Source organism: Lottia gigantea (assembly GCF_000327385.1).
Source record: "Lottia gigantea unplaced genomic scaffold LOTGIsca_89, whole genome shotgun sequence".
In the NCBI taxonomy this organism is placed as follows: Eukaryota; Metazoa; Mollusca; class Gastropoda; family Lottiidae; genus Lottia; species Lottia gigantea.
The window spans coordinates 203,585-222,958 of NW_008710923.1; the positions used below are offsets into that span (position 1 = coordinate 203,585).

General features: G+C 32.8%; 2 protein-coding genes across 2 annotated transcripts in view; one reads left to right on the top strand and one right to left on the bottom strand.

The window, feature by feature from the left end:
• Positions 1-15,511, bottom strand: part of LOTGIDRAFT_197758 (hypothetical protein) — a gene marked incomplete at its 5' end in the record, with an annotated part of 38,658 nt that extends 23,147 nt beyond the window's left edge. The window contains 13 exons of the mRNA XM_009068066.1: positions 897-951; positions 5,339-5,460; positions 6,420-6,540; positions 7,144-7,474; positions 8,400-8,534; positions 8,951-9,121; positions 10,700-10,796; positions 11,190-11,364; positions 11,650-11,832; positions 12,167-12,269; positions 13,278-13,433; positions 14,823-14,979; positions 15,344-15,511. Of these exons, the coding sequence (XP_009066314.1) occupies positions 897-951; positions 5,339-5,460; positions 6,420-6,540; positions 7,144-7,474; positions 8,400-8,534; positions 8,951-9,121; positions 10,700-10,796; positions 11,190-11,364; positions 11,650-11,832; positions 12,167-12,269; positions 13,278-13,433; positions 14,823-14,979; positions 15,344-15,511 (1,974 nt within the window). The remainder of the gene's footprint in view (positions 1-896; positions 952-5,338; positions 5,461-6,419; positions 6,541-7,143; positions 7,475-8,399; positions 8,535-8,950; positions 9,122-10,699; positions 10,797-11,189; positions 11,365-11,649; positions 11,833-12,166; positions 12,270-13,277; positions 13,434-14,822; positions 14,980-15,343) is intronic.
• Positions 15,512-16,781: 1,270 nt separating this feature from the next.
• LOTGIDRAFT_134355 (hypothetical protein) lies at positions 16,782-18,185 on the top strand (the record flags this gene model as incomplete). The annotated part of the gene is made up of 2 exons (XM_009068067.1): positions 16,782-17,008; positions 17,327-18,185. Coding segments are annotated over 2 exons (1,086 nt in total), but the record flags the coding sequence as incomplete, so codon positions are not given.
• Positions 18,186-19,374: the final 1,189 nt, after the last annotated feature.

Sequence of the window (19,374 nt, forward strand, 5' to 3'; positions counted from 1 at the left end):
GGTGACAGTAATCTTGATATTCATGCAGTGTTAAACAGTACTAAACTATTAATGGACCTTCAAGTTTTATATTTGAATAATTTTCACGTGCCAAATAATAATTTAGAACCTCCGACGATGTTTTCGTTTCCAAACTTACGTGAATTGAAGCTGGAAGAAATGAAATTAATATATATTGATCAAGAAACGTTTAATTTACCAAATTTGAAAAAGATGCTTCTGAATAACAATCAGTTTGAGAATTTACCACTGTTACATCATACCTTGATGAATATTGAACATTTAGAAATCAAAGATAACAAAATTCATACCATTCCATTTCATAATTTTGAACGTAACACCAAAGTGAATTTTTTCGATATTAGTCGAAATAACATTACAAAACTGGATCCTGAGTGTTTCTTCAATATTGAAAATGTGCTGCAAGCTTTGATACTGGATGGAAATCCCATACGAAATGTTTCTGTGTTAGCACCAATAAAAACATTATCAGCATTAGTTTCGTTACGCTTAGAAAGAACTGGATTAAGAGAGATTCCTGCAAATCCAATTTTCATGCAAAAAAAGCAACAGCTAAAATATTTGTATTTAAACGAAAATCAACTGACTAGTTTGCCCTCGGGATTATTTTCTAATACTGGATATCTGTTAGAAAAATTGGATTTATCGCACAATCAGCTTCCAGGATTGCCAGAGGATTTCTTTACAGGACTTTCATCTCTGACAGATCTTCTGTTGGTAAAACAGACCATCGGGGGAATCTTTTCCCTACCTTCATTCATGCCACTCACAAACCTACAACGACTCATGTTTGAACAAACTAAACTGAATACCAGTGAAATTTGGAATGCCATACCACATCTGAAAAATCTCAGATCTCTGAATCTTGATGCCACTGGATTAACAGGAATTGAAGACTCTGTCTTTTGGGATTTGAGGTCATTGGAAGAGCTGAGTCTGCAGGAAAACCAGATCTCGACAATAACTGACAAATCGTTTCTCGGCTTGAGGAACATTTCCCATATATACCTGGGTACTAACCAAATAAGCGAGTTAAGCTCATGTGTTTTTTATGAATTCCGCTCAGCTCTGACTATTTCTCTCATTGAAAACCCTTTACACTGTGACTGTAGGTTAGCATGGTTAAAAACAAGAGTCACAGAAAAGGAAATTAATTTTGCTACATCACAAGAAAAGTGTCAGTCACCTGCAAGTAACGCCAATAAACTGTTTGTAAGTGTCGATTACTCAGACTTTGTTTGCGATGTTCATGTTGATTTGCCAGTCTGTGTGGATCATTATCAATCCACAACCACCATGGCGCCAACGACTACACCACCAACAACAACCATGATGCCAGACGTTATTGTCACCTTCACCATTGAAGAGATAACTTTAAGTAGTTTACATCTAAAATATTCTGCCACTCCATTAGAGTACGTGAAAGAATACCTAATTGAATATGAAAACATGAATACCAACCAAAGAGAGTCGATAACTCGAGATAAGAACTCTGTGGACCACAGCATCTTAAGACTAACGCCAAGCACCAGTTATGAGGTATGCGTAAGAGCAAAAATAATCGACAATCGATACAAATCCAAATGTCTGCTACGCCAAACATTAGCTGATCCCCAAGCAACAACAACTGTACGCATAGCCGTTGCTCAAAAAGATGAGACGGGCATCATCATTGGTGCAAGTATTGGTGGCCTCATTCTTTTGGCTTTGTTGGTGGTCATTTTGTATCTGCTGATATTCAAGCGAAGAAATAATAAAAATATCACGACTGGAGCTAACCCCGTCAAAGTGATCAAAAGGTCAAATCTTCCTACAATTGGTTACGATTCTAAAAGATTTGGCAAAAAGAAAAAACAAAATGGCCACGCAGTAGCGGAAAATCATGACAATGCTACGAATGAAAATATCCATGTGGCTGTGATTTCAGACGGTCAAAATAATTCACAATCCACAAATCTAGGTCGTATGTCAGCGGGCAGTTATCAGTTTTTAGATGAAGATAAAAAAGTGAATATTAATCCAGAAACAGGAGGTTATATGAACAGTAATGACATGCGTCCCTTGCCTTCGGCTCCTCGTAAGCATCATGCGTATCAAAATGAAGCATTTCAAAGAAGTCCTACTCGGGATACTGAACCACACCCGTATTCTGAGATCAATTTGGAAAATCCAGTTTGAAAATCAGAAGTCGTCATACTTTAATTACTATACAACTGAATTTATCCATGAACCAAATGTGTATGTTCCAAATGTGTGAAAATTTCATGAAAATATTCATACAGAAGTCCTGTTTCTGTGATTTATGAGCATGGTTGGAAAGTTTGAAAATCAGAAGACATTTAAAACCTGAATCGATTCATATCTAAACCAAATTGAATGTGAGCCAACTTGTATGGAGGGAAAATTTTCATGAAAATAGAAGCGTAATATTTTAAAAATGAATATACACCAATTTGTATGCGCCATGTGTCTGAAGATTTTCATGAAATAGAAGCATTGCAAGATTTATATATGAACCAAATTGAGAGTGAGCCAATTTGTATGGGCCTTGTAGAAAATTTCCACAAATATTTTCTTACAGAGGTCATAATTCTATGATTTATGTGCTAATGGTTTGAAAGATCTTGAAATATATATATATATTGAGAAAGTGACAACATAAATCATAAAATATCACAAACTGAAGACAAACTATCCCACTGTCTAAATCATTCCATATTATAACTGTGATTGTGTAAATAGACAAATCATTGTGAATACTTCATTAAATTCAAATAGGAGCAAAAGAAAAATCAACAAGCTCTATCAGTTGAACTGCAAAACGAATCCAGAAATATTTCAAATGAACCATTTTCAGAGATATTTTTATGTGAAAGAACAACACTTCTTAAAATATTACTTTTCGTAATTACGTCTTAATAATATCTAATTATATAATTGTTCTGTGTTATATTTTGAGAGTATTGTCTAAAAACTAATATAGATGTGTCCTATGCACCATTATTTGGAGATCTTTTTTTTATGTGAATATAAACATTTTTAAAAATATTAAGATCATGTGATTTTTGTGAAATTGGCGCTACGTAGATTGTTGCCATGACAACTAAATGATGACATGTAATTCTGTTTAAAATGTCATTTGCATCAAACAATGAATAGTTGAAAAGTTACATCATACCAGGATATATAAATAAAGAAAGTTGGATATTCTCTACCCACCTTGTTAAGTACCTTAACTCTTTGTAAATGTTAAAATTCCAGCTTTGCCTATAATACCTCAAATAAAACTTTTTATAATATATGTGATATCAAAATTATGAGAGAAAATCTCGCTGCCTGTTCTGTTTCTAATAAATTGCTTTGTTATTGTTGTATTTAGTTGTTAAAGATACAGTAGAGAATATGTGATACGTCAAAATTATGCAAAGACAATCTGGCAGCCTGTAATACCTCATATAATTAACTTTTAAAGGTACATTACATATGATATCAAAATTATGCCATTTTATCTGAATTTTATAATTGTCATCTACTATTTTACTGTTTTGTATATATAGTGAACAATGTTATACATTTTAAACAAAAAATCATTATTATTTCATGGGCGCCCAAATTTCATGGTTCTGACAATCAATAATGCATTTGGATTCCCATGAAAATGAGTTCACACTATTTTGATTTGTCCTTCATCATTCATACTTACTATTTGAGCAGAAATAAATTCTAGTTTTGTATCAAATTGACAAAACAATTTAAATATCATTCAAAATAAATTTGGTGCTGGCACCATAATGTTAAAAAATATAATTTAATCAAATCTCATTGGTTTATGGACATTTCAAAAGAGCCAGGTTGTTTCTAAACTATCATTTGAATATTGAGCTAATCAAATTTGAAATGTAGGTCTGACAGAAATGACGTATCTCAAATTTTCAGGTATATTGGTTTGATATTTGGGATATCATTCTATTTTCTAATATTGAATGCCTTAAAATGATACTACCTCTTAGTATGGACATAAAATTTAGAGTCTCAAAATTGGTCAATAAGAGTATATATTCATCAATTGTACTTACTTTCATGAATAAAGGGATTCTGTTGTATAGTTCTGACACCAAGAAAATTCACTAATGAACAAAAACTCATTTCAACCAGGTTTTAAAATTTCATAAATTTCATCCTAAGAGGTGGTATACCTCTCTCATGTTTTTTTATGATATAGGTGCCTCAAAATGATGCCTTTCATTGAGAAATGTGCCTAAAAGTGCTATTTTTTACCTTTTTGTATATCTTGAACTATTGTTAATTTATGCTAATTATCCTCATTATTATGTACATAATATTCAAATTTATAAAATTAATTGTATATAACATATATTTTCATCATCTATGGAAAAATTCTTCTATATTTGTTATTTTCTTTGCCAAGAATAATAAAGTGATATGATATTTAATAAAGTTAATGTTTTCTTATTAAATAATCAAATTAGAAAATTACCACTGTTTAAAATACCAGCTTTTACAGAATCTTATTTGTTAAAAAATGTTTATCAGAGAAGACATATTTTAAATTTCATCACTATCTTCTGTACATTTTCATTACATTCCATAGGGCTATATTCACAATAATTTTACACAAGATTTTCAGAAATACAGTAATTCTTACAAATTTATAGATTTTTTTTATTAATATAAACCTGGATTTGAAATCAGTTTTAGTGATTGGCCAATTAAACAAAAAAAATATAATTTCACAAAAAGTTAACTTCCAACGAATTCTAGTAATATGATTGGTCAATCATTAATTTTTCGTTTTCAAAATCAGATTACTATATTTCTTAAATTTTGAATATATTCGGAGCTAAGATTTTGTAGATGCTGACCTCATCTGTTGATAAATATATAGTAAATTTTATAAGGTTAAGTTTCTTAAAATTCTAAAAAATCATCATTATATTTCTATATATATCAAATAAATTTTTTAAAGAAATATTCATCCTTTTTTGTCTCTTTTTGTCCTACATTTTTAACTTAGATTAAAGCACCATCCTGAGATCATGGATTTCCATCTTACTGGTTAGGAGTTCATTGAGACGACCTTAAGACCTCTGACAACGGATAAATTTGATTGGTCAAGAAAGACAATTGATGGAATATCCAATAACATAAGTAGATGAAAAACTAGCAATGCAAAGCAGCAGACTTTGAGAAAAAATTGGCCACATATCAATTAAATATCCTATACAACCTTGTTAAGAAAATAAACCATTTCTATATTTCTTTGATCATATTCTAAGGCAAGCAAAAGCGCAATAACTGATTAAATTTAGGACCAATATTTTTCTTTTTTGTTGCAAAACTTTCATAACAAAAGGGAAAGAACTCTCTCTCTCTCTGACAAGGACTAATTATAACTGAATGTGTGCAGACTGTCCAGCACTTATTGACAAAAATAAAGGCTAATTTTAGGAATAAAAAAAAGAAACAGCCTAAACAGCTGGAAAAGAGCGTCTTTGTTCATCATTGTGCTTGGAATACGGATATTCTGATGCAGAAGGAATAATGAAATAAAAAAGGAGCGAAGATCAGATCTAGTCACTATTTTTATAGAAGGATCATCATCATAATATCATGCTTTCAGGAACTTTGTCTTACACCTTGACTGTAATAGCCACCTTTCATGTTTTACGGAAGTTTGTAATTACAGTGTTTTGGTTGGATTGTGAGTTGGCAAATACAGCCAATCAGAGTCCTCCACAGAAAGTCTGTAAGCAATAAGCCATAATGTTTACAATGTGTCTGTTGAAGGATGTTATTGGTTGCGTTCAGTAAACAAGAAAGGTGGCTATTACAGTCGAGGTATAAGACAAAGTTTGTAATAGCTGAACAATGTGAAGATGTGGTAAAATAAGCTAGTAATGTTCCTCAATTCAAATAGAATAAATGCCCTATTGGAAGTATATATCGGTAACAGCTAAGCAGAAGAACGGGTTGTGATATGGGAATAATAATATCTACTTACTTTGTTACAATCAGGCTGAAATTTTCAGGTGGAGTTTATTGACAAGTGTTCAGATTATGCTGTTGACATGCGTTTTTGATATAATGTCCTCATCAGGATAACTAGTTAACTACCCATTATAGATATAGAGAAAAATCAAGTTTGTTTTTGTTTCTAACTTCATGACCTAGGCAAACGCTTTTTTCATAATACTATTCTCTTCTTATTTTAATGCACATACAATACTCTCTAACTTGAGGGTACCCAAATGCCTGTGTCTGTGCTTTCGGAATGTTACAACCTAAAATCTCTAATCCTTAGTTAAATATATAGCACTCACCTCACAGTAGTTGGCTAGTTTGGGTTGTTCATCATCCAATAAAGACGTACCGCTAACTTTTCTATCAAACAGGCATTCGACCAGTTCAGCCATACCAATAACAAAATCAACTGATAATGTTTTATGCCGTGGTGCCACTTTCTGTGTACAGTCAACCGTGAATGGTTTACCAAGAAATCTGCAAGAGAAATTTATCATAGGTTTTGCTGAAGTTTTTCAAGAACCATAAGTTAAAATTATATAAGGGTACATTTTTCGGTAATATCAAATAAAATGTGCTCAAAACAGGTAAAAAATGCTAGGTTGACTAAGTATAAGCCAAACAGTTCTGGCTCTACCTATAGACATGATATATGGATGTGATATGTCATTGTATCTGGACACATACATGTGTAATCTACCGATGTTGTCGGGTTTCTACTGCTTTTGCATGTTGTCCACCGCTCTACTGACAGGTTACCCAATTCTACCGATTTTTAGTTTTTTTCCTGACCAAATTTCCATTATGGACAGAATATAGAATAGGGTAGAATGAGATTACAGTCAGGGTGTATGTATTGCAGCATTGTTGTCTTCAACTATCTACTAACAAGAAGATGTGGCAATGGGCCGATCATGACCTCACCTGATCCACATTCTTTAATAAATCATTACAGAAAACAGTCATAACATGAAGAAATATCTCACTGAATAGTTCAACTGATGAAATACCTAACAATTCTTCTCCTTTTCAAATTTTCTAAAAAATGAACCAACTAAACACTATCTTTCTAAGACTTACCCTAAATGATCATGGGGTAAAATCTTGGAAAATTGGTCCCTCAATTCTTTCAGAGAAACATTGACACCAGCGAAGGTAATTCTGGACACAGCCTGAAAAAACTTGTCCGAGATCTGTCTTAACTTCTCTGTTGCTGACAATGCAGGGGTGAAGACGTCTTGAGTAGAGGCACTTTGGTTTTCATGTAAGATACAAACTGATACAAATGTTATCTTCATTCTATAGTGACTTATCTCGGCTGCAGGATCATCGGCATATTTCTGGAGATTGTCTGAAACATTTGAAAAGATCATTGATGATGATATTACGAAGTTTAACTTTGCTAATAGTGCTGAAGAGTAGTGTTGTAACTGATGTACCAAAATCTTGTGTCAAATTTAGGCTCTTGGTCTAGCTCTAGTTTGAAAAGTTGATTGTTAATTTGGATAGGTAAATCAATAGGATCTTGTCAGTAAAACAGAAGTGTTCAAATATGTCTCAAGATGTAAAACATCAGAATTGATATTTGACAACAATATTACTTTCAGAGCATTTTTCAACTTAAATCATTACGTCAAGTAGAAATGAAACATCCCACAGACACAATAGATGACATATACTATATCTGTAACAGCCCATTCTTTAGTTATCAGGGAAAATAGCTGATTCTATCTGGAAATCAATGACACCCAATACTATTAACATAATAATTATATAATAAATCATTCATAGAAATACCTCTAGGTGATTTTTTAGTTAACTTTTTTCTGGTGGGTTGAGATGATTCACTGGGTTGATATGCTGAAATACAGAGTCATCATTTAAGCCCATTCCATTACTAACTACTTTCAGTACAGAGTGTACATCAGTACGATATAGTACAATCCTTGCCTGCTAACCTAGCGGATGCTTACTACTGGATTTGACTATAATTGAAGACAGACAATTGTTCTGAGACAGAAGCATCAGTCTATGCTTTATTGATTTCTGAAACCCAAAGAATCTTATATAAGAACAGAAATGGGGCCGCCCCTGTTAATGAGTTCTGCACATAAAGGATTCATGGAATCAACAGGATTGATTCAATAAAACAAGTTGGAACAGACTAGGTGCATACAGAATTCAAAATTACGGAGAAGAAATGGGAAAATTTTGAATCTGACATATTCCACTTTCATACCAGTCGATTGAAGGAAGAATTGGAAAAAACGGAATCTGTTCACAACGCTTCAATCCAGTGCAACCCCTGTAGTACTCATGCTTCTAACAAAACTTACTGGTAGCTGTACTGTTAGTTCTCATTGTAGTATCAGTTTTAATACTGGATGTTGAAGTCTCCATCTCTGATAGATCTGATTTTCTAGAGCCATATGTAGAAAAATATATCTCCTCAGATTCATCATTAGAATCATCTGAAAATAGAACAAAAGTATACGAAAATGTGTCAATTTATCACAAGAGTTTGGAGGCAAAACTTAACTATCTTCTTAGTGTAAAGGTATAAATATCACAAGATCTCCAAAAGAGCTAATCAACATGCTTGTGTGAGCTTTTTTACATTTTTTGTTGTGTAAAACTAAATACAAGCAGCTTCTAATGTAGTTTGCAAAAGTTTGTTTGATTGGTTCATGTCTTCATACAAAGCTATTTGGATAAAGTGAGCCATGGTGAACCTTAATCATTGATATGTAGGCATGGCTTGAACGATGAAGAATTGTAGAAAGAATGGTCTTTTTCAAACCATATTTGTCATAGGTTCTGAATTGAAATTAAGAAATCCATGATCTCTAGATGGTGGGTTTAAGATAGTAAAAATAAATAATCGTACCTAATAAATTTTCAGATTGAGTAAAATAATGTAAATCTGGTTCTGGTAAAGGTTGATTTAGTCGTGTAGTCTGTAGTTGTTTTTGTAATTCATGTTCTACTACCTGATAATCAGTAGAACTCATCAATTTATCTCTAGCAGATTTCTTCTTGGAATTTCTTTTCGAAGATCCTGCAATTAAGAATAGTGTGATTTTGTTCTGGCAATATTGAAATGTCCTGGCTTACTTTAATCCTTTCCTCTATAGAGAAACTTGCATTGCCTGGATATCTACTCACACCTAAGAATTGTTCCAAACACAATTCATTTAATGTTGAGGTGGTATATCTGGTAATGAACATAATAAAGGTCTAAATGATGTCAAATTAATTACAGAAAATAAAGATAAAAGATTGTTAAGTTATATTTGAAAGTGTTTTGAGATATTCAAAGCTACATTTTCATTTTTCCTATTAAACTATTGTCAAATGAAATCAATTTTTATACCATTGTATTCTAATATCATATATAACAATTAAATAGTAGAACTCTCTTACCTTGTGTATCTATATTATTTAACATGTACAATAAACCACGAACCTGCCATGGTGATAACAAAATATGTATAGTAGTATACGAGGTCCTTACCTTGTGTATCTATATTATTTAACATGTATAATAAACCATATGTATAGTAGTATACGAGGTCCTTACCTTGTGTATCTATATTATTTAACATGTATAATAAACCATATGTATAGTAGTATACGAGGTCCTTACCTTGTGTATCTATATTATTTAACATGTACAATAAACCATATGTATAGTATTATCGGAGGTCCTTACCTTGTGTATCTATATTATTTAACATGTATAATAAACCATATGTATAGTAGTTTAGGAGGTCCTTACCTTGTGTATCTATATTATTTAACATGTATAATAAACCATATGTATAGTATTATCGGAGGTCCTTACCATGTGTATCTATATTATTTAACATGTGTAATAAACCATATGTATAGTATTATTGGAGGTCCTTACCTTGTGTATCTATATTATTTAACATGTATAATAAACCATATGTATAGTAGTTTAGGAGGTCCTTACCTTGTGTATCTATATTATTTAACATGTACAATAAACCATATGTATAGTATTATCGGAGGTCCTTACCTTGTGTATCTATATTATTTAACATGTATAATAAACCATATGTATAGTAGTTTAGGAGGTCCTTACCTTGTGTATCTATATTATTTAACATGTATAATAAACCATATGTATAGTAGTTTAGGAGGTCCTTACCTTGTGTATCTATATTATTTAACATGTATAATAAACCATATGTATAGTATTATCGGAGGTCCTTACCATGTGTATCTATATTATTTAACATGTGTAATAAACCATATGTATAGTATTATTGGAGGTCCTTACCTTGTGTATCTATATTATTTAACATGTATAATAAACCATATGTATAGTAGTTTAGGAGGTCCTTACCTTGTGTATCTATATTATTTAACATGTACAATAAACCATATGTATAGTATTATCGGAGGTCCTTACCTTGTGTATCTATATTATTTAACATGTATAATAAACCATATGTATAGTATTATCGGAGGTCCTTACCTTGTGTATCTATATTATTTAACATGTATAATAAACCATATGTATAGTATTATCGGAGGTCCTTACCTTGTGTATCTATATTATTTAACATGTATAATAAACCATATATATAGTAGTTTAGGAGGTCCTTACCTTGTGTATCTATATTATTCAACATGTATAATAGACCATGAACCTGCCATGGTGATAACAATATATGTATAGCACCAATCTGACAATCTACATCCATCTATAATCAGAAATAATATTTAATATACAAATCATTTAATAATAAGACACAAAATACAAGTATTTCAAATGATTTCATTTCTAAATAGCAATTTTAGATTATATAACCATAGATCAAATTCCCTTGCTCAAATTTCACACAACTTTAAATGCCAATGATAGAGTTTTCTTAAATTCCAAATTTGGTAATTGAAGTAACAATCACAAATAGTATTTTGTAATCTAAAGAACTGGAGCTAATAGTCATTCTTTTTAAAGAAATAAGTTAATGAAGTCTAGCGATATAAAGTAATTTTTCCCAATTTAGAATCATATTTATTAAAATCATAAGAATTTTATTGCTCAAGACAGCTTATGTGATATTTCTATGTTTAATGACTAATATTTAACATACCTTAGGTCCAGACAGGGAATCGTTTTGTTTGACTTTAACTTTTAAAACCTGTTTACCAGTGAAAACAGCTATTTTAATAGGTTGGTTGTTGGTGACCAGGGTTTCTGATGAGGCTGTAGATTGCGGTTGAAATGTAACGTGTTGATGCATACTCTCAGTTGAACTACTAATATTACTTAGAGTTGATTCATATAACTACAAAAATATATTCAGGAATTAAAACAATAAGTTAATATATTGGTTAATAACTTGGTTACATGATAAGATAAATTTTACCTTTCCGCATATTTCACAGATTTTTTATCATCAATTATATTTCCCTTTTTTTTTTAAATCATAGCTAAATTATCATCAATCCAGAAATAATTTCGGCAATTTTGACGACGCCATTGACCAGTTACTTAATATCTTTTCCCCTTTAATTGCCTATTTTTAATAAATATAACATACTCTGCTTGACATATCCAAAGAGTCTTCCATGGTCGGTGTTTTCTGGACTGTTCGTGAGAACTCGTCACAATATAAAGATACACCCATTAAATGTAGGTTTTTAAAAGCTTCTGCTGGTAGTTTTAGATTGTTGGCTTCACAATCATCTACTGGACTTCCCTGCTCATTAGCTAAATCATCAAAATAGTCAATTCTGAAAACAAACAAAATCTTAGTAGTGAGTTCAATTTCCCGTTTGGCACACAGCATAAGAGAGGTCGCCCTACGTTTAGTAAGAGACTAGTAATCTTTATTTACTCATTTGCTTGAAATGTGAATAAAGTGGTTGTGGGTTCTTATCTCTGCCAGCATGTAAAAGTCTACTGCATTTCTCCAGTCAACCATTGTATAAATGGGTACACACAATCTGGTTTAGATCAACGCCTAGATCCTGGTTAGTATATGTTCCCCACAGCCCTTTATTAGCTGAAACTACCTGATTAATATCATTTCTGACTTTTCAATTAAAGTAATGAAAAGATATATACCTTTCAATTCTAAGTTCTAGAGCAATACCTTTCTCTGTATCATTGTTAACATGTTCTAGTCTAATAATAGTATCTAATAGTGATAACTTTACTCTTGACAACACTGAAATAAAAATCATGCTATGTCATCAGAAACTGTTATACCACAGCATCCTGTCCACCATCATATTCCACATTTTTGTAAAGAAATATGCAGGAAAGTAGTGAAAGCAAATCTTATTTCTATCTCCTATAATCAATTGATCAAATATTCAAATTCTCAGACTTGGCCAATGGACATCCATAAAACTAAAGCAATGACTAGTAAGTTTATGGATAATTACTTTGGTTTATGGATAATTACTTTGTTTTATGGATAATTACTTTGTTTTATGGATAATTACTTTGTTTTAAGGATAATTACTTTGGTTTATGGGTAATTACTTTGGTTTATGGATAATTACTTTGGTTTATGGATAATTAGTTTGTTTTATGGATAATTACTTTGTTTTAAGGATAATTACTTTGGTTTATGGGTAATTACTTTGTTTTGTGGATAATTACTTTGTTTTATGGATAATTATATTCTTTTATGGATAATTATTTTGTTTTAAGGATAATTACTTTGGTTTATGGGTAATTACGTTGTTTTGTGGATAATTATTTTGTTTTATGGATAATTACTTTTATGGATTACGGATTATACAGGAAATCAGTTTCATGGTTAAAGAACCAGATAAGTCTACTGATGAATATATACTATTAATGACCAAAATCAAATTTTATGTTCATTCTAAGAGGTAGAATACCTTTGTGACAGACCTTTATTAGTGTTGCTTGCTTGCCTTAAACAAATACGTACTTTATTTATGCAAGATAAGAAGATGGCATCGTAAGCAAGTCGATAACACTGTAAACAAGCAACGTCCAAACTTCAAGTTCTTATTTTCAAAATGTGTATAGCTATTAAGTTGTTGGAACTTCATCTAGATTACGACTGTTTATTCAAGAATTTCCTCTTTATCAAGGGAATTCAAGTCCAAGTCTGCCAAGTAAAGTCTACTTCAAGTTCTAGATACCCAGTAACCCAACCTTTAAGACTAAATAGAGTCAGATAATAAGATGGACTAACCTGATTCAATGGTCTGGGCAAACATCTGTACACCTTCAAACGGTTCAGATTCAGGTGTAGCATCACTAGCTGATTTATCTGAATTTATAACTTCTTCTGCTAGCTGTAAACTTGATGTCATACTACTAAACATTGAGGCTGTGTTTAGGAAGGTGTCTGAAATAATATATAACATATGTCAGAATTTTAGTAATTGTTAACAGAAATGCAGTAAGTGAGCTGTCTTTTAATTTGTACATGAGTTTTCAGTAAGTTATGAGTTATCCCACTTTTTAAGTATACTATCAGTTGACAAGTCAAAATGAAATGAAATGAATGGAGTTTTACGTCCTACTTTTCTGCACCATGTGGGCTAATGAAGACGGGCAACACCATGCAGGGTGCGATGAGGACAATTTTGCCAGGACAGCGGCATTAGCCTGCTCTTTTTTTCGATTTCCAATTGTTGAGGGATCTTTAACGTGCACAGCCTATAGTACACAGTGGCTCGGTTTATTGTCCCATCCGAATGACTAGACGCTTTTTCCATGTCAGCCCCTCTTACCTACATCACTGACAGGGGGGAAACCGGGTTGAAAAATCTGAAGGTATTATCTCGACCTATGCCGGGATTGAAACCTGGGCCTTCAGGTTAGCGAGCAAGCATCTAACTCACTGATCCACCGCAGCTTCCTATTGACAAGTCAAGAAATGACTGAACACTGTATTGAATGATAAACAAGAGAGACTTTCTACTATCTAAAAACGTTTTATACAATGTTGTAGCTACGTAGTGACGTTAGATCAAATATGACATTACAATACCAATAAAATACATTACCGTCTTTGATTGAAAATAAAGATAATTAAAATAAGAAATAAAGAAACTATTTCGCAACAAACAACTAAATGCATTATGATATCATTCTCATTGAAGGAACAGACTTAATAAAAATATCTCAGTGGATGGGGTCAAAGATACCATAGAGACTTGTCAGTCATTGTACTAGTACTAGTCCCTTTCAATCTCTATTAACGTTTTAAAGTATTCCCAAAACATGTTATCACATGAACCAATCTTATGTTCACATTCCATAGCATGAATAAGTTAACTAAATTACCCAGAAAATAAAACGTTCACAAAAATTTAGTGACAACATTTCTAAAATTGTAATTTCTGGTCAAATGTAATCATATTTCACCCAAAAACAAAAGATATACAAACAAGACAAATTACTTTTGAGAAGCAAAATTAAGAGTACCTGTATATATTTTACAAAAGCAATGATAACAGTGATGGAAAGGAACTAAAACCAACATCTCTGTATGAGAGATTGATAATTAGGATATCCATATCCGTTCCATAGATGAACTAATGAAAATTAACTGGCAAGCAATCACCTGTTTTATCACTATGTTTTAATTTTATAGTTTTTTCTAATCCTTACACTCAATATTTTGCCACTGTGATATTTCTCTCATTGCCCACAGACTGGCTTGATCAACTTGATTATCTCTGCTTCAGAGATGAATAGATTCACTGGCAATACTAACCTGCGTCATCACATTGTTTTAACTGTATGGTTATCTCTAACCCTTTAATTTCTATCTCCATACTCTCAGAGAGTAGACAGGACCAGGGAATGGCCATTGATATAGTACTAATATAGCCATCAATAATTTCTATTGGTGCATTCACTTTATCTAGTGATTCATTTAATGCCTGCAACATAATAAATGCTTCTAGTCAATTCTTGAAATGCAGAAAACAAGTAATCATATTATCCTCTCTTCTTGACAATTCTTCGCGATTAGTGACGTCATCAAAAACTTAGTTTTATTGGATTTGTACGCCAATGAATACAGCCCTCTGTTGAGTGTATTTGTTATCATTATCTATGAAACCAAAGATATCATCATAATTTTGATAAAAAAAAATTCCCTGGAAATTGACAATAATAATGACATGCAAGAAAATAAAATAGAATTTCCGTGGAGCGGAGGGCGGTAGCATTTTGCTTTCAAATTTGCAAGTTGAAATGGGATGAGGTCAGAAATACCACTTTGTCCTTTGTTTAAGCTATTACCTCTACATCTAAATTTAGATCTTTAATGACTCCCCTTCCACTGAATAAATCAACACTCAGCTGATCAAGTGACAGTTTTTCCTTCAGAAAATGGCCCACATATCTCTGTAGAAGGTATCTGCAAGCCCGTTTCTTCCATGATTCCGGAATCGGTATAAACCAAGGCATAATTATGACGCTAGATTAAAAGCCTGTTGAACATTAAATGGAATATCAAAACTACGTTTCCAAATCAAAACAACACTGCGCCATATTTGTTTTCATTCTGTTTACAAATTTATTTTTAGAACCGACGTAAGTCGCGAGTTCAAGAAAAGATAACTCTTTTTGAAACGATAACATTTTGGTAACGCTTAAATGATGATAATGTATCAGCCACATTGTAAATCTTCGATCAACTCTTCATTTACATTGAAATATTTTTTTATAAAAAAATATATCTAATTTAATTTTCCTAGTACAAACTTTGAATTCGGAATTTGTTTTTGAGCAAAAACGAAATTCAAGAAAGTATTTTAATCCAAATCCCAGTTTCTCAATAACCAAACAACCAAACCGGATGTTTCAAAATGAAACGAAATCTAAAGTAGAAAAATGTAAACAATGACAGAAATTGGGAAAAATGACATAGAAGTCGGTTTCAAACTATTAAACAGTTTTTGATATTAACTGCGTTTTGGTAGGTTAGAAGTTATGCAGTTCAACTAACTGTTGGCTATAAATGGAATTGAGAAATTTAGAAGAAAAATAGTCTTTGCACTGTTGACGTTGTTGCCACACTGACACTTACACGATTATTGTGCCCACCATGCCGTGAAATTGATCAATTTGATCATGGCATTGCATACCATTTCGGATATGTTGCAAAAATTCATGCTTGACAAATTTTGAACATATCAAACTTCTCTTTACTACATGGTACTCACCTACTAGCCCATGGTTTGAATCATAAACGGTGATAGCTAACTCCATGTGTTTATAGACAAGATTTATGGACAAATTTTGAACTGGCCGAGGTTGAAATTGATCAAATTTGCACTTCGTACATACAACAACATATCCACATAAAAGTCAAAACCTAGATATTTTTCCTCAAACTTTTCATAGGTAGTGAAAATCATAGAAAAAAATTTCCTCTACCAGTACCATTTTCCTGAAGGCCATCAGTCAGTGATTTGATTTGCTACCATGAACTACATATTACAATCATTACGGACTGCTGATGAACTCTAAATACATGGTAGAAATCACAGGCAATGACATGGACTACCCTAGCCCTTAGGCTAGTTCATGAAGACTTAAATCATTGGCAAGCTAAAGTTCCGGTACCAGTATGTGTCATTGCACTAACAGAATTGTGACAGAGAAATTGGCATAAATTGATTCTGAAAATAAAATGGTCGGACATTGACAGAGATCTTAGTTATATTCATTTCAGATGGAACACAGAGTATTAAAAGTCCTGCCAGCTGATGTGCAATCTAGACTAAGATCAGATGTAGCTATAACCAGTGTAGCTCAATGTGTGGAAGAACTAGTCTTGAATTCATTGGATGCTGGTGCAGTATGTATAGCTATACGCTTAGATTTGACCACCTTCACTGTGCAGGTAGTGGACAATGGTACTGGAATATCTCAAGATGATTTAAAACTGATTGGTGAAAGGTGGGTAGATGTTTATGACAATTTTAGAAGGATTGTACAAATTTCTTATTACATCTTAATGATTTACCATTGGATTAAAGCCCTCTAATAGCTTTAAGATCCCTGAAAACACTTCTAACAGAAGTGACAGGAATCAAAATCTCCAGGGTATTATCGATATTCGAGCAACTATCAGCACTTTAATTATGGGTAAATGCTATTGTTTCTTCCACTGGTTTAAGTTTACTTGATTGTAGATGAACCAGATGCCAATTCTTTGTTATGAATATACATATGAAATGGATACTGATAGCTAGAAATGAATACTATATTTTACAGGTATTCTACTAGTAAATGTCAGAAGTTGGCTGATTTAGATAATTTGGAATATTTTGGATTCAGAGGAGAAGCTTTGGCCAGTTTACGTGATATTTCAACAGCTCTAGAAATTCACTCTCGAAGTCGGCAGTCCTCTATGACCTACTGTAAACTTTTTAACCATGGGAAACCTGTAGCTGTAGCAGACTCCAAATATCCACGTCCATGTCCAGGCACCACCATCACTGTCCATAACTTATTTTACAACCTCCCTGTCCGACAGAAAAATATATTTCCTACTTTGGAATTGGAACGAACCCGATATCGTATCGAAGGCATCTCTCTGATCAATCCGTCCATTAGTTTCAGCTTGAGGAATGATGCCACTGGTCATATTTTGCTGCAGACTCAAAAGAGTAACAGTATTCTTACAGCCTTTATGTATCTGTTTGGTGGAAATCTTTCTAAGCATTTAAAACCAGTAGCTATCGATAAGGAACTATTTCATATAGAAGGATATATCGGCAAAGATGGCTACAACAAGAAGCTTTTACAGTTTGTGTATGTAAACAATCGTTTGGTCTTGAAAACTCAAGTTCACAAAATTGTAAACAAGACTATGACTAACTGCATTCACTTTAGACGGAAAGTAACGAAGGATGTCAAAAGTTCAACTAGTGGTACCTCTCCAAGGTGCATGGAAAAGCATCCGATGTTTGTCATCAACATCAAATGCCCATTGAATATTTATGACATTACCTTTGACCCTAAGAAAACTTTGGTTGAATTCAAAGACTGGGAAACTTTGACTTCAGCTGTGGAAACCATGGTAACTGACTTTTTGAAATCTGAGAATTTATGGTATTGCACTGAATCTGATTTGATTAAAACTACTGATTCTTCAAGTCCATTAGAACCAACAACTGAACAGATAGATGCTTTAAAGAAGATTCAAGAAGAAACAGAGCTCCAAGTGTCAAATGAACCAGAAATTAGCACATTGAATACCTCCAACAGCTTGTTCTCTAAAACTGTATTCAGAAAACCTCCAGGAGTCCAAGAAACCAAAACTCCCAGTCCTCCTATGATTGAAGTCACAACTCCAGTTCAAGGCAAAGAAAAGGATGACGAGACTTCACCTCCAAAGAGTTCAGATAGTCAAGAGGCAGTGAAAGAATTTGCAAAAAGACTTCATATTAATTTTAATCCAAAACGAAGTGACTTTGCATCCGATGATGAAGTACCCATGGAAGAGCATATCAAGAAAGTAAATCAGGTTGAAGCAATAGCTTCCTGGAGTGATACCTCATCTGTAAGTTCTGAAGATACCTTACAGGAAGACCCTCTACTACCAAACATCGCTAACAAGACACTTCTGCTGCCACCTCCACAAACTTCGCATGATCCAAATCCAAGTTTTATATCTCTACCTTCAGACACTGAATGCATCTCAACCATGGACACTCTTCGATGTAAGGAAGTATTCAATGGTGGAAAAAATCTGACTGCAGCCCAGAAAATAAGTTTGAGGCTGAAGGAAAGAGGTAGAATTAGCCTACTAGAAAAAGAAGCTTCGTCAAAGGTTTCAAGAGTTTTGCAGAAATTTCGGAAAGTGAGTCGACAAAAAGTTGTAGAAATTGTGACTTTGAAACATAATGAACTTTGTGGAAATGTTGCAGTTTTGGAATCCAACATTCATAAGGAAGCTGGTGATGCTCCAGAAGCAAAGGCTGATGAACCAGACCTGCCAGATGTTCTTGCTCTGAATATCAATAATAGTAACCTCAACACGAAATATAAATCTGACACCAGAGATCAACATTTGGACAGGAAGAGGACAAATTTAAATGGGGGAAATGCACCAATCCCAAATCAATCAAAGAAATCAAAATTCATGACATCTGAATCATTTGTAATGACACCAAGAACAGCTCTAGTAGAAGTTCTTCCATTACTCCAAAGAGCTCAGAGACACACTGAGAAGATCCAAAATGCAACTAATCATGAGAAGCCTTCATCATTAAGAAATGAACAAAGCCCCAAGAATAACGGTTCAGTTGTTGATGTTT